At 40.7% G+C, this 15,641-nt stretch overlaps 1 protein-coding gene across 2 annotated transcripts in view; it reads right to left on the bottom strand.

The window, feature by feature from the left end:
• Positions 1-6,546: 6,546 nt before the first annotated feature.
• Positions 6,547-15,641, bottom strand: part of arrdc1b (arrestin domain containing 1b) — a 66,088-nt gene continuing 56,993 nt past the window's right edge. For both annotated transcript variants that reach the window (XM_062031673.1, XM_062031672.1), the window contains 2 exons: positions 12,879-13,335; positions 6,547-6,942 (listed from right to left, as the gene is read on the bottom strand). In XM_062031673.1, coding sequence (XP_061887657.1) covers positions 6,878-6,942; positions 12,879-13,335 — 522 coding nt within the window. In that variant the 3' untranslated portion in view covers positions 6,547-6,877. The remainder of the gene's footprint in view (positions 6,943-12,878; positions 13,336-15,641) is intronic.

Consider the following 15,641-nt stretch of genomic DNA (forward strand, 5'->3'; position numbering starts at 1 on the left):
TCCAACTGAGAAAATTCTTTTTTTTTGCAAATAATCATTAACTTAGAATTTAATGGCAGCAACACATTGCAAAAAAGTTGGCACAGGGGCATTTTTACCACTGTGTTACATGGCCTTTCCTTTTAACAACACTCAGTAAACGTTTGGGAACTGAGGAGACCAATTTTTGAAGATTTTCAGGTGGAATTCTTTCCCGTTCTTGCTTGATGTACAGCTTAAGTTGTTCAACAGTCCGGGGGTCTCCGTTGTGGTATTTTAGGCTTCATAATGCGCCACACATTTTCAATGGGAGACAGGTCTGGACTACAGGCCAGACCTGTTTAGTACCAGCACTCTTTTAATACGCAGCCACGCTGTTGTAACACGTGGCTTGGCATTGTCTTGCTGAAATAAGCAGGGGCGTCCATGATAACGTTGCTTGGATGGCAACATATGTTGCTCCTAAACCGGAATGTACCTTTCAGCATTAATGGTGCCTTCACAGATGTGTAAGTTACCCATGCCTTGGGCACTAATACACCCCCATACCATCACAGATGCTGGCTTTTCAACTTTGCGCCTATAACAATCCGGATGGTTCTTTTCCTCTTTGGTCCAGAGGACACGACGTCCAGTTTCCAAAAACTGTTTGAAATGTGGACTCGTCAGACCACAGAACACTTTTCCACTTTGTATCAGTCCATCTTAGATGAGCTCGGGCCCAGCACATATAAATATAAATGATATATATGAATGACGTAGATCCCTTCGAGTTGGTCAATTGAAAAGTAGCTCGCCTGCAGAAAAAAAGTGTGGGCACCCCTCTTTTAGGGGGAATAAAAGCGTATTTGTGAAAACAAAAGTTGCACTGTGAGGGGAAGCGGGAAAAAGAGAAAAATCACTGCTAAGCTTTTGAACATAAAATAGAAAGGCTGCAAAAAGAACATCAAGCTTGTTCAATGAAGCAAAACATATTCATGGTATATTTGCCAATTATAATTTAAATTTGCAGGTGAAATTTCGTGACTTTTTAAATTTTTTATTATAAAACACCACCACAGTATCCATGCAGTGTCGATACAGCTAGTGAGTGTGCCAAACACACACTAAAAAAAGCTAATTGTGTCAATGGGCCGGAATTTTGAAACCACGCAGACCTCAACCACACAATGACCTTTTTATGAAATTCGATTTTTCTCATTAAAGTTTGTGGCAAATCAGACACAAAACGTCACAATGCAACAGATTAGAAATGAAGTATTTACGATGATTGATTACTGCCATGTCCTATGACTTTATTGTTCTACAGTGCAGTACAACTTGCATACTGAACACATATTACATAAGGTGCTACAGTAGTAGTATAAAACAACAGAACTAGACATTGATTTGTGAGGGAGCATACATATTTATAAAAGTAATCATAAAGCTAGTGTACCCTTTGGTAAAGAAAGGCAATGCAAAACATACAAATGAACATTTTCTACAGCAACTCCAATGAGAATCCAGTGTTTTTTTTACTGTAAAGGTGCATTTGTACTGGTTATAAGTGCACTTGAACAGTTTATATAGTCTGACCTCCATCACTGTTGCTTCCACAGTGGGTGATGTGGACCAAGACGAGTGTCAGGCATGTCTTCACCATAATGTCCAACCAGTGTAGGATTTCCCTTTTTGTGGTAAAAGGTCCTCGTTTCAGAAATAAGCGTAGGAACTTTACCACCTGGAGTCACAAAACCGTGTTAAGATTGTGTGTGAATGCGTACATAAACACACTAACTGGACTAGATTGCACAAAAAATGGAGGAAACAAGTCGTAAAAAGATACATTCAGATCAGCAGGGGTTGACTTTCCCAAAATAACATTACTACTCAAAACAAGTGAGGGATATTCATCTTTCAGGTGAGATTTCAGGATGAGACTACACTGCAAAAACGGACATCTAAGTAAGATGAAATATCTCAAAGGGTGATCTCTGCTTATTTTCTGTCTGATAAGATCATTCTTCTCACTAAGCAGATTTGATGTTAGAGTGTTTTACTTGTTTTAAGTGTTTTGGTCCTAAATGATCTCAGTAAGATATTACAGCTTGTTGCTGAGATTGTATGACCTATATTGAGTAAAACATGCTTGAAACTAGAATATCAACTGTTGCAAAGCTGTGTCATCAACACTCACAAGTATAAAACTACTTTTTAAAGTAATCATTTCTTATTTCAAGCATGGAAAAAAAAAATCAAGACTTTGACACAGTTGTGTCTCATATTAAAACAGATGACAGCCAAATGGACTTTGCTGTTTTATTTTCAATGAAACAATAGAAAATACGTACTTATATAATATTACAGTTGTTATTAGTGAGAATATACTTATTTTAAGGTATTTTTGAGTTCATTGTCTGTGGAACGCTCTCCCTGACCACCTGAGGGCGCCACAGACTGTGGATGCTTTTAAAAAAAGGCCTTTTTTTAGTTGTATGCATACTAGTTATAGCTATTTGGATGTTCTAGTTTTTATTTTTATTATTATTATTTTTTTATTTGTATTTTTTTAAATACACTGTAGCACTTTGAGAATGTTTACTCAATATAAAGTGCTTTTTTACAAATAAAAATCTATTATTATTATTATTGAGGTTAGCTAATTTTACTTGTTTTGGAAAGTCTTGACAAGCCAAATTTTCTTGTTCTATTGGCAGATAATTTTGCTCGGTTCAAATAAAATACCCCTAATTTTTGTATTTTTTTCTTCTTGTTTTTGAACACTGACTTTTTGCAGTGTAGGCAGAGCTTCTCAACACTTGGCTCTCCAAGTACCACCATAATGACCAACATTAAAATACTGTAGCGTTGTAGGCCTAAATAGTAATTAAAAACAAGGTAGCGGTTTTAACAAGTGAACTGAATATATTTGACCTCTGCAACATTACACACAATTTGAACAGTAACACTGTGTTTGAATATTTAATTAGGTGATTTTTTTGGGGGTACCACTAAATGGAGCCCGCGTATAACTGCATTTTGTGAATCACTGACTTGAACTGATCAATGTTTTAGTGGTTTTTGTGTTACGGCTCAGACTCCTGCCACCGCCGCTCAATCCATCTGCGCGCTCTAGTGAGAGCACCCACGGGCTGCTGGCGCACTTCCGCACGGCTGCAGGAGATCTGCAATCAGCGCACCTGCCTGGATGAACGAGCTGCCTTCATAAACCCGCACAACCTGCCATGCCGGCCGGAATATAGTTCTTCCTGTACCTTTCGCTTCCCGTGTTCTCCTGTTGTTCCCCTTGCCTCCCGGACTGCCCTTTTGGATTCTCGACCTCCCGCTCGGACACGTTTCTCTCGACACCTCTCGCTCGCCCTGGATCATCTGCCTACCCCACGGACTTCCGTGTTCCTTCGCTCTTGTTCAACATTACGGTAACACTCAACAGCTAATCTACACACAGCATACACACTCTTGGATTTTGTCACGCTCCATTTCCTTAGTATAATTATTATTGTTTGTTTATTATATATAGTGACTATATATAATAAATACTTAGAGCTATACTATCCCCTGGTGTCTGTTGCCGTCACCTCCCCTCAGCAAACTATAACATTTTGCAAAACATTCGGTTCTCAATGGTGGAGCCAAACGGCAAAAAAAAAACCAAACATTTTCACTATAGAACTGTCAAAAATAGCAAGTTACTAATGTGATTAATCACAATAAGATTAATGACACACTTTATTTTGACTGTACACGCTATTTTGTCAGTGATTAGGTCAAATGAGGAGACTCCGACTGTTGTGCTCTTTGGCAAATATTACTTGAAAATACACTGACAGGACTTTGGATTAAACTGTTTTGGGCAAAAATACATTACCGTATTTTTCGGACTATAAGGCGCACTCAAAATCCTTTCATTTCCTCAAAACTCGACAGTGCGCCTTATAACCCGGTGCGCCTAATGTACGGAATCATTTTGGTTGCGCTTACCGACCTCGAAGCTATTTTATTTGGTACATGGTGAAATGATAAGTGTGACCAGCAGATGGCAGTCACACATAAGAGATACGTGTAGACTGCAATATGACTCAAGTAAACGACACCAACATTTTATATGTTCCATTGAAAATATAGAAAATTACACACAAATCCTATCAAAATGTTTTAGTACGACTTTGGTAAGCCATGAAGCCGCACCGCTTGATGGATTGTACTGTGCTTCAACATACGAGTATTATTATGGTGTGTGTATAAGGTAAGACATATTATTTGCAGTTTTGTTTCGCAATATTATTCAAAAGCAACTTTTCTTACCTTCTGGTATCTTGCTGATGTGTATTTGGGATCTGCATAAGTCCTGAAAATTTGCGCGAATCCGCCTTTGTAGTCCGTGCCGACTCCAAAGTCGATAAGCTTCTTCTTTTTCTCTATCTTCTTGTTATGTGACATTCATCCTCCGCTGTTGCCATTTCTAATATAAAGTAGTGTAAAGTTCTTACTTATATCTGTCAGTAAACTCGCCATGAAAGCGCTAAAACATACCGTGTAGTGAGTTTATGTGAGCAATATGATGAAGCAGGTCATTTATTAAAGAATCAAATTTTAGACATGTTTAGAGAAGGTGAAATAAGTTCACCTGAAAATGTTATCGTGCTTGTTTTTAGGTTCATCCTGAAATTTCACCCAAGTATCCCTAACTTTTTGGGAGTATTAAATGAAACACAAGTTAGACGATGTAATAAATACAGTCTGACAAGAAAAATGTAAAAATGGCATTGCTAAAAAAGTAAAATTGCACTCAATTAAAATATCCCAACACCCCTCACCTCGTATTTAAGGCTAATAAGTCCGGCCACAGGAAGCTAATTACCTCCGTGACGATCACCAGATGACCAAGTTAGATTTAGGATGTGTGGAGAGACTCCACGAGAGACACTTAACTGAATCATCCTCTGCGCTCTCACACTCAAAAATGTTGAAAACATTTGACACCTTCTGTGATTCTGGCAATTAGATAAACACCTGGTCTTTCCACCTTGGGGCTTCTTTAGTGTCTCAACCACCTGTCATGAGGGCGGGTCTCCAGCTTCCAAAAAGGCTAACTTTGCCTTTTTCTTCCCGGCTCCCCTGTGAGTCATCCGGGGGGGATTTTTGACATTTTTCTAATTTTGGCTCTTCCCTGGGCCTTGTGGAACTCACTACCGGGAGGGAATTTTGACAATTTTTCCACATTTTGGCCTGTTTTTGCCTTTTTCTTCCGGGTCACCTGTGAGTCATCCTGGGGGGGGGGGATTTTGATCTTTTTCACATTTTTGCTCTTCCCGGGACTTGTGAAACTCACTCCTCGGGAGGGAATTTGAACAATTTTCGGCATTTTTTTCACATTTTGGCCTTTTACTTCCCGAGTCGCCTGTGAGTCGTCCTGGTGGGTATTTTTTTGGACAGTTTTCACATTTTAGCTCACCCCAGGACTTGTGGAACTCACTCCCCGGGAGGGAATTTTGACCATTTTTGGCATTTTTCTACATTTTGGCCTGTTTTTGCCTTTTTCTTCCCGGGTCCCCTGTGAGTCATCCTGGGGGGGGATTTTTGGCCTTTTTCACATTTTGGCTCTCCCCAGGACTTGTGCAACTCACTCCCGGGGAGGTAATTTTGACCATTTTGACCATTTTTCCACATTTTGGTCTGTTTTTTTCTTTTTCTTCCCGGGTCACCTGTGAGTCATACTGGGGAGGAATTTTGGCCTTTTTCACATTTTGTCACTCCCCGGGAGGAAATTTTGACCATTTTTGGCTTTTTTCCACATTTTGGCCTGTTTTTGCCTTTTTCTTCCCGGTTACACCTGTGTGTCATCCTGGGGGGATTTTTGGCCTTTTTCACATTTTGGCTCTCCCCAGGATTTGTGCAACTCACTCCCGGGGAGGGAATTTTGACCATTTTGCCAATTTTCCCACATTTTGGTCTGTTTTTTAATTTTTCTTCCCGGGTCACCTGTGAGTCGTCATGGTGGGTATTTTTTGAAATTATTCACATTTTAGCTCACCCCAGGACTTGTGGAATTCACTCCCAGGGAGGGAATTCTGACCATTTTTGCATTTTTCCACATTTTGGCCTGTCTTTGCCTTTTTCTTCCCGGGTCACCTGTGAGTCATCCTGGGGGGGATTTTGACATTTTTCACATTTAGGCTCCCCCCAGGACTTGTGGATCTCACTCCCGGGGAGGGAATTTTGACCATTTTTTCACATTTTGGTCTGTTTTTTCCTTTTTCTTCCCGGGTCACCTGTGAGTCATCCTGGAGGGGATTTTTGGCCTTTTTCACATTTTGGCTCTCCCCGGGACTTGTGGAAAGGAGGTAATTTTGACCATTTTCCATTGTTTTCCACATGTTTTCCTGTTTTAGGCTTGGGCGGGAATGTTGACCTTTTGGCCTGTTTTAGGCCTTCCCCATTTTTCTAATTTTGACTCTTCCCGGGACTTGTGGGACTCTTTTTTTTTGTGCCTTTTTTTCCCTTTGTTCCCCTGCTTCTTTGCTGCTCTAATAGAACTCAAGAACCTTCAGGGGTTATGTTGCCTCCTTTTTCAAGCAGACGGAATACTGCAATAACATCGTCCTTTGTTATTCCGTTGCGAGTCCTTAAGACTGTCCCCAGGTGGCGTCTGTCCACTTTATTCTCACCTGCTGTTTGGCTAACGTGCAAAAATCAAGTATTCTCCCTTGATGTAAGAAAAGTCCAATGGGATGAAATCTGTGTGGTGATGTCAAGCTGCTCAGTCCATCGCCACCTGATTAGAGGATATATTCACCATAAGACATGATCCCTTTTGGGGTTGGAATTGGAGTCACTGCTTCTTTCAGCCATAAGATGTCCATGTTTTGTCCAGAGGTGAGCACTGTTTCTTCATTTATTGTCCACTGTTGAAACTGAAGTTGGTGCTGCTGCAGCTTTCTTCATAAGTGGGTGGAGGCTCTGCAACAAAAAGAAACAGGAATATAGATAATGCAACATCAGAAAAGGAATACAATTGTAGTTGTATCTGTATTTGTATATAATTTAGATACATCTAACCCATGGTCTTCAAAGTTTTCCAGGCCAAGGACCCCCAAACAGATGGGAGAGATGGAGTGGGGGCCCCTATTTATATATCTTAAATGAAATTATGATTGTACTTTACAATAAACTGGTTTTAAAGATACTTTCTTATTGTGCAACACTAACGAATTCAGATACCAGTATTGTGCCGCTAATAGCTAGCCGGCAATTAGTGCTCTAATCGTCCCAGCTAATAGGTGGCAACTAGTGTGCAAATCAATAGGCAGCAACTTGCATGTTAATCGCTAGCTGGCAAATAGACTGCTAAATGTTAGCTTTCAACTAGCATGCTAATCGCTAGCTGGAAACTAGAGCGCCAATCGCTGATAACTACAGCGTTGTTAGTTGGCAACTATAATGATCATCGCTAGCTGGCAATGAGAGCACTAACTGCTGGCTGGCAACTAGACTGCTAATCGTTAGCCGGCAACTAGATCGGCAATCGCTAGCTGCTGAAAACTGTCGTGCTAATCGCTAGCTGACAACTAGTGCTTTAATCGCCAGCTCTCGTAAATGCTATCATGAATATATTTATTCATGTTATATGTTATTAATCCTTCAAATTCAGTTACATAACAGCGTGTTGGCTCAATGTTCATGTGTACATTGACATGTACATTGTAGAGAAATTGAGAGAAATTAATTATCCTAAGGTACTTGTTAACTATGTGACACATTAAGTGTTGGGCTAACCAACCAACAGCGGTACTTTAACTCAATAATAATAATAGATTTTATTTTCAAAAAGCACTTTACATTGAGTAAACAACCTTAAAGTGCTACAGTGTATTAAAAATAAAAAATAAATAAAAACAAAAACTAGAAGAGCCAAATAGCTAGAACTAGTATGCATACAGTATACCTAAAAAAAAGTGTTTTTAAGCCTTTTTTAAAAACATCCACAGTCTGTGGTGCCATCAGGTGGTCAGGGAGAGCGTTCCACAGACTGGGAGCGGCGGAGCAGAAAGCCCGGTCTCCCATTGTTTGTAGCTTTGTCCTCGAAGGTTGGAGGAGGTTAGCCTGTCCGGAGTCAAGTGTTTTGAGGTAAGAGTTGTCCCTCGGCTGATTGGTTTGAGTTGTAAGCAAAGATTTGAGCTACTAGCATCCCCACTATTAGATGGCATAGCTAATGACATCCAGCCAGCAATCGACATAACTTTGTTTTCCAACCATGGGAATGACAAAAAGTGAGTGTGAAGGACAGTGCTGAGAAGAAGAAGCGGATGATATTCATTGAATTAAAGGATGATATTGTCAAAAACATGACGAAGGTAATTTGAGCATATCACTGCTATAATGCAGAATTAATCTAATGCTAGCCACGGAAGTTAAAATGTAATGTAAACTGCGGACATTTATCCATGAAAATAGGGAAACGCTGCTGATGGAGTGTTAGATGGAGAAGCAGCTGAAAGGAGATATCATAAAGACCACTCTCCAGGTTAAATGCTATACATTATTATTACAAAACCCAAAACCAGTGAAGTCGGCACGTTGTGTGCTTTGGCGTTTCTGGGTGTTGTTGATAAATGGCTTTCTCTTTGCATAGTAGAGTTTTAACTTGCACTTACAGATGTAGCGACAAACTGTAGTTACTGACAGTGGTTTTCTGAATTCTTCCTGAGCCCATGTGGTGATATCCTTTACAAACTGATGTTTGTTTTTGATGCAGTAACGCCTGAGGGATTGAAGTTCACGGGCATTCAAAGTTGGTTTTCAGCCTTGCTGCTTACGTGCAGTGATTCTTCCAGATTCTCTGAACCTTTCGATGATATTACGGACCGTAGATGGTGAAATCCCTAAGTTCCTTGCAATAATAGCTGGTTGAGAAATGTTGTTCTTCAACTGTTGGACAATTTGCTCATGCATTTGTTCACAAAGCGATGACACTCACCCCATCCTTATTTGTGAATGACTGAGCATTTTATGGAAGCTGCTTTTATACCCAATCATGGCACCCACCTGTTCCCAACTAGCCTGTTCACCTGTGGGAGCATTCCTCAACTTTCTCAGTCTTTTTTGCAGGCATCAAATTCCAAATGAGCTAATGTTTGCAAAAAAATAAAGTTTTCCAGTTCGAACGTCAAGTATCTTGTCTTTGCAGTCTATTCAATTGAATATAGGTTGAAAAGGATTTACAAATCATTGTATTTTGTTTTTATTTACCATTTACACAACGTGCCAACCTCACTGGTTTTGGGTTTTGTACATAATTTCACAAAACTACTGTAGTTTCTAGTAGCACCTTCTTCTGTATTGTTTTCTAAATTAAAGTTGTGCTGTTTAGGGAGGCCAAGCACCAAATAAATAGATTTCAATGCATTTCAAAGGGAAATGTTGATTTGAGATACAAGTGTTTTGAGTTAAGAGCTCCGTCATAAATTGACATACTACCGTATTTTCCGGACCATAGGGCGCACCGGATTATAAGGCGCACTGCTGATGAGCGGGTCTAGTCAGGTCCATTTTCATACATAAGGCGCACTGGATTAAAAGGTGCATTAAAGGGATCATATGATTTTTTTCTAAATGTAAAACACTTCCTTGTGGTCTACATAACATGAAATGGTGGTTCTTTGGTCAAAATGTTGCATAGATGATGTTTTACAGATCATCTTCAAGCCGCTTTCTGACAGTCGCTTCCGGATGCGCCGTTTTGTGGGCGGTCTTATTTACGTGGCTCACCTTCAACAGCGTCTTTTCTCCGTCATCTTTGTTGTAGCGGTGTAGCGTGCAAGGACGGGAGTGGAAGAAGTGTCAAAAGATGGAGCTAACTGTTTTAATGACATTCAGACTTTACTTCAATCAACAACGGAGCAGCATCTCCTCATCCGTGGCTCACTAGCACAACAACAACGCCGGAAATGTGTACCGTGAAAAACCGTCCGACCGGAACTCTCTAATAACTAAAGTTCCTTGGGTGAATAATGTAAACTCACTACACCGGTATGTTTAACGCTTTCATGGCGAGTTTACTGACAGATATACACTACCGTTCAAAAGTTTGGGGTCACATTGAAATGTCCTTATTTTTGAAGGAAAAGCACTGTACTTTTCAATGAAGATAACTTTAAACTAGTCTTAACTTTAAAGAAATACACTCTATACATTGCTAATGTGGTAAATGACTATTCTAGCTGCAAATGTCTGGTTTTTGGTGCAAAATCTACATAGGTGTATAGAGGCACATTTCCAGCAACTATCACTCCAGTGTTCTAATGGTACAATGTGTTTGCTCATTGGCTCAGAAGGCTAATTGATGATTAGAAAACCCTTGTGCAATCATGTTCACACATCTGAAAACAGTTTAGCTCGTTACAGAAGCTACAAAACTGACCTTCCTTTGAGCAGATTGAGTTTCTGGAGCATCACATTTGTGGGGTCAATTAAACGCTCAAAATGGCCAGAAAAAGAGAACTTTCATTTGAAACTCGACAGTCTATTCTTGTTCTTAGAAATGAAGGCTATTCCACAAAATTGTTTGGGTGACCCCAAACTTGTGAACGGTAGTGTAAGTAAGAACTTTACACTACTTTATATTAGAAATGGCAACAGCGGAGGATCAATGTCCCATAACAAGAAGATAGAGAAAAAGAAGAAGCTTATCGACTACGGTGTCAGTACCCATTACAAAGGCGGATGCGCGCACATTTTCAGGACTTATACATATCCCAGATACAGATCAGCAGGTACCAGAAGGTAAGAAAAATTGCTTTTGCATAATATTGCGAAAAAAACCGCCAGACAATATGTGTTACTTTATACAAACACTATAATAATACTCCTATGTTGAAGCACAGTACAATCCATCAAGCTGTGCGGCTTCATAGCTTACCAAAATCATACTAAAACATTTTGAAAGATTTTTGAGTGCTGTGTGTAATGTTCTATATTTTCAATGGAACATGTAAAATCTTAGTGTTGTTTACATGAGTCATATTGCAGTCTACACGTATCTCTTATGTGTAACTGCCATTTACTGGTCACACTTATCATTTCACCATGTACCGTATTTTTCTGAGTATAAGTCGCTCCGGAGTATAAGTCGCACCGGCCTGAAAATGCATAATAAAGAAGGGAAAAAACATATAAGTCGCACTGGAGTATAAGTCACATTTTTTGGGGAAATTTATTTGATAAAACCCAACACCAAGAATAGACATTTGAAAGGCAATTTAAAATAAATAAAGAATAGTGAACAACAGGCTGAATAAGTGTATGTTATATGAGGCATAAATAACCAACTGAGAACGTGCCTGGTATGTTAACGTAACATATTATGGTAAGAGTCATTCAAATAACTATAACATATAGAACATGCTATACGTTTACCAAACAATCTGTCACTCCTAATCGCTAAATCCCATGAAATCTTATACGTCTAGTCCAGGGGTCGGCAACCTTTACCACTCAAAGAGCCATTTTGGCAAGTTTCACGAATTAAAGAAAGTAATGGGAGCCACGAAAAAAAAAATTTAAATTTAAAATGAAAAACACCGCATACAGAGCTTAAATGCTTTGTGCTATGTTAACCAGGGGTCTCAGACACACGCACCGGCACACACTTTCATGTGGAAATTTGATGTTAGTGCAGCCCGCGAGTTTTGAATAATTGGCGCTTGACAGTGTCATACTTGCCAACCCTCTCATTTTTCCCGGGAGACTCCCGAATATCAGAGCGTGATGACACTACATTTGGCGCCCTCTACAGTCTGCCCTAAAAGTGTACCTGCTCGACCACATGTAGAATGCAGTTTCAGTTTGCTCACGTAAGTGACAGCAAGGCGTACTAGGTCAGCAGCCACACATCTTACACTGACGGTACCAATACCCAGAATCCCATGCAGCCCTAACTCTTCCGCTCAACCAACGCACGGAGAGGGGGGGGGCGGGGAGGGGGGGGGGGGTGTTGATGTGTGGGGGGTTGTGGTAGCGGGGGTGTATAATGTAGACCGGAAGAGTTAGGGCTGCATGGATTCTGGGTAATGGTTGTGTTGTGTTTATGTTGTGTTACAGTGGGATGTTCTCCAGAAATGTGTTTTTCATTCTTTTTTGGTGTGGGTTCACAGTGTGGCGCATACTTGTAACGTAACAATGTTAAAGTTGTTTGATACGGTACGGCTACCGTCAGTGTAAGCTGTGTGGCTGATGAGTAAGTATGCTTTGCTGTCTCCCTTGTGTGCAAGTAATAACAACATACAACATGTGGCTGGACTGGCACGCTGTTTGTAAATGCTATAGAGGACAATTACTGCAGTGCAATTAGGGCACGTCCTTTATTTAGTAATTAGAGTGGAAATAGGATTATTTTTACCCTGGGAGTAATCTATGAGAGACACTGAGATCCATAAGTCTCCTGGGAAAATCGGGGGCGTCGGCATGTATGTAGCTGAGCCGCATCAGAGTGGTCAAGGAGCCGCATGCGGCTCCGGAGCCGCGGGTTGCCGACCCCTGGTCTAGTCTCTTACGTGAATGAGCTAAATAATATTATTTGATATTTTACGGTAATGTGTTAATAATTTCACACATAAGTCGCTCCTGAGTATAAGTTGCACCCCCGGCCAAACTATGAAAAAAACTGCGACTTATAGTCCGAAAAATACGGTACCAAATAAAATAGCTATGAGGTCGGTAAGCACAACCAAAATGATTCCGTACATTAAGCGCGACGGGTTATAAGGCGCACTGTCAAGTTTTGAGAAAATGAAAGGATTTTAAGTGCGCCTTATAGTCCGAAAAATATGGTACTCTATTTTTTTTTACCCTTCTATCATATTTCTCAGCATGCATCTTTGTGTTCACCGTATGCCTACCATGCGGGTAGTCACAGCTGCTGTACTCCGGTGGGAGGATGAGAGAACAGGAAGTGGGCACAGGTGTGGGATTTCCTTCGGTGAAAAAGGGAATGGTGGCCCCAGTAGAAACACAGAACAAGGGAGAGGGAGCTCCCGGCTGCCTGTGGCCAGGAGGCAAGGCTGCACCAGGCGCATGGCTGAAAGCGCTAGGAGACATGGATACAGGCTGACCAGAGGGATCCTGCTGAGAGTGACTCTTTGTGGGGATCTCCTCGCTGGCCGCACCACCTGCACAGGGCTCTTCATTGTCCTCGGCCGGAGGGGCGCTGGGTGTCACTCCCGCCGCGTTGGGTCTCGCCGTCACGGTGCAGCGGCCTGGACTGGAAGGCACAGTCCTGGCTGGAGACAAGTTCACTGCAATGTTCCCAATGTAGATGGGCAGAGTGACGACTGCTTCTGGGGATTTTAGGGACACCTGCAAGACAAGCAATGATATGGTTTTTCTTTCACACATACTACTCACTAACAGGAATACAGCGGCAGCTCAGTTTTTGTGAGTAATCCCTTCCAAAAGGACCGAATAAAACTGAATCGTACGAAAACTGAAGCAATTCGTCCCATAAGAAATAACAAATCTATCTATTCATTCCATACACTCGAGAAAATTAACAAGAAACACATTTTATAGAAATTAATTATAACATTACTTGCAAAAAAAAAAAAAAAAAAGTAATTAATAAAACAACATTTAACATCACTTTTACCCATAATTGAAGACTTGTTGAGCAGGAGAAGGAATTTACGTCAAAAACCAACTCCGACGCAAAGAAAACTGATGTATTACTGAATTACATTTAGCACTAGCAGGAAATTATTGATGTCATTGTCCCATGGCTTAAAATCTACTTCATGATATATAGTGCAGCCTCCTGCCATAATTATGTATATAACGATATTATCATTTTGTGTATGAATGATAATACAACCATTGAACCCATGAAAAACCGTTTGACCAGAACTCTCTAATAACTAAAGTTCCTTGGGTGAATAATGTAAACTCACTACACCGGTATGTTTTAGCGCTTTCATGGCGAGTTTACTGACAGATATACCGTATTTTCCGCACCATAAGCCGCACCTAAAAACTACAATTTTTCTCAAAAGCTGACAGTGCGGCTAAGAACCCGGTGCGCCTTATATATGGATTAATATTAATATTTATTTTCATAAAGTTTAGGTCTCGCAACTACGGTAAACAGCCGCCATATTTTTTCCCCGTAGAAGAGGAAGCGCTTCTTCTTCTACGGTAAGCAACCGCCCCCATAGAAGAGGAAGCGCTTCTTCTTCTACTGTAAGCAACCGCCAAGGTGAGCACCCGCCCCCGTAGAAGAAGAAGCGCGCGGATATTACGTTTCATTTAATTTGTGTGTTTCTGTAAAGACCACAAAATGGCTCCTACCAAGAGACATGCGTACAAGGTTCCACTGACTTTTGATATTCATGTGAACCGCACTGTGGATACAACGGGAACACGTACGGTGAATATTCGCACCACAGGGAATGAGAAGTCGTCCTTCACCGTGGTTCTAGCTTGCCATGCTAACGGCCAGAAACTTCCACCCACGGTGATATTCAAAAGGAAGACCTTGCCAAAAGAGAACTTTCCAGCCGGCGTCATCATAAAAGCTAACTCGAAGGGATGGATGGATGAAGAAAAGATGAGCGAAGAGACCGGGTGACTTTTTTCACGCAGCTCCGTCCCTGTTGAGCTACGACTGCATGCGCGTCCACATCACAGATGGTGTCAAAAACAAGTGAAGCACACCGAAGAAGAATAATTCAAGGGATTTGTGGATGAGTAATAACTTCAGAAAGTGAGCTTTAAATGTTTATTTTGTGTGTTGTGTGACACTAACGTATGAGCAACGTTGAGTTATTGATGTTGCTATTGCTCTGCACTATTTTGAGTGTTACTATTTTTGTGATTGCACATTTGCACATTACATTTTGGGAGTGAACAGAGTTGTTAGAACGCTGGTTTGTAATATATTATTAAAGTTTGACTGACCTATCTGACTGTTTTTTTGACATTCCCTTTAGCGTAGCGTAGGTGCGGCTAATAGGTAAACAAAGTTTTGAAATATGCCATTCATTGAAGGTGCGGCTTACAACACGGGGCGGCTTATGGTGCGGAAAATACGGTAAGTAAGAACTTTACACTTCTTTATATTACAAATGGCAACATTAGAGGATGAACGTCCCATAACAAGAAGATAGAGAAAAAGAAGCATATCGACCACGGTGTCACCACGGACTACAAAGGCGGACGCGCACACATTTTCAGGACTTATGCAGATCCCAAATACAGATCAGCAGGTACCAGATGGTAAGTAAAGTTGCTTTTGCATAATATTGCAAAACAAGGCGGGCGTGCACAAATTTTCAGCACTTATGCAGATCCCAAATACAGATCAGCAGGTACCGGAAGGTAAGAAAAGTTTGTTTTGCATAATATTGCGAAACAAAACACCAGATAATATGTCTTACCTTATACACACACACCATAATTAATACTCGTATGTTGAAGCACAGTACAATCCATCAAGCGGTGCGGCTTCATAGTTTACCAAAGTCATACTAAAACATTTTGATAGATTTTTGAGTGCTGTGTGTAATTTTCTATATTTTCAATGGAACATATAAAATGTTGGTGTTGTTTATTTGAGTCATATTGCAGTCTACACGTATCTCTTATGTGTGACTGCCATCTACTGGTCACAC

The sequence above is a fragment of the Entelurus aequoreus genome, linkage group LG21 (assembly GCF_033978785.1).
Source record: "Entelurus aequoreus isolate RoL-2023_Sb linkage group LG21, RoL_Eaeq_v1.1, whole genome shotgun sequence".
Lineage (NCBI taxonomy): Eukaryota > Metazoa > Chordata > Actinopteri > Syngnathiformes > Syngnathidae > Entelurus > Entelurus aequoreus.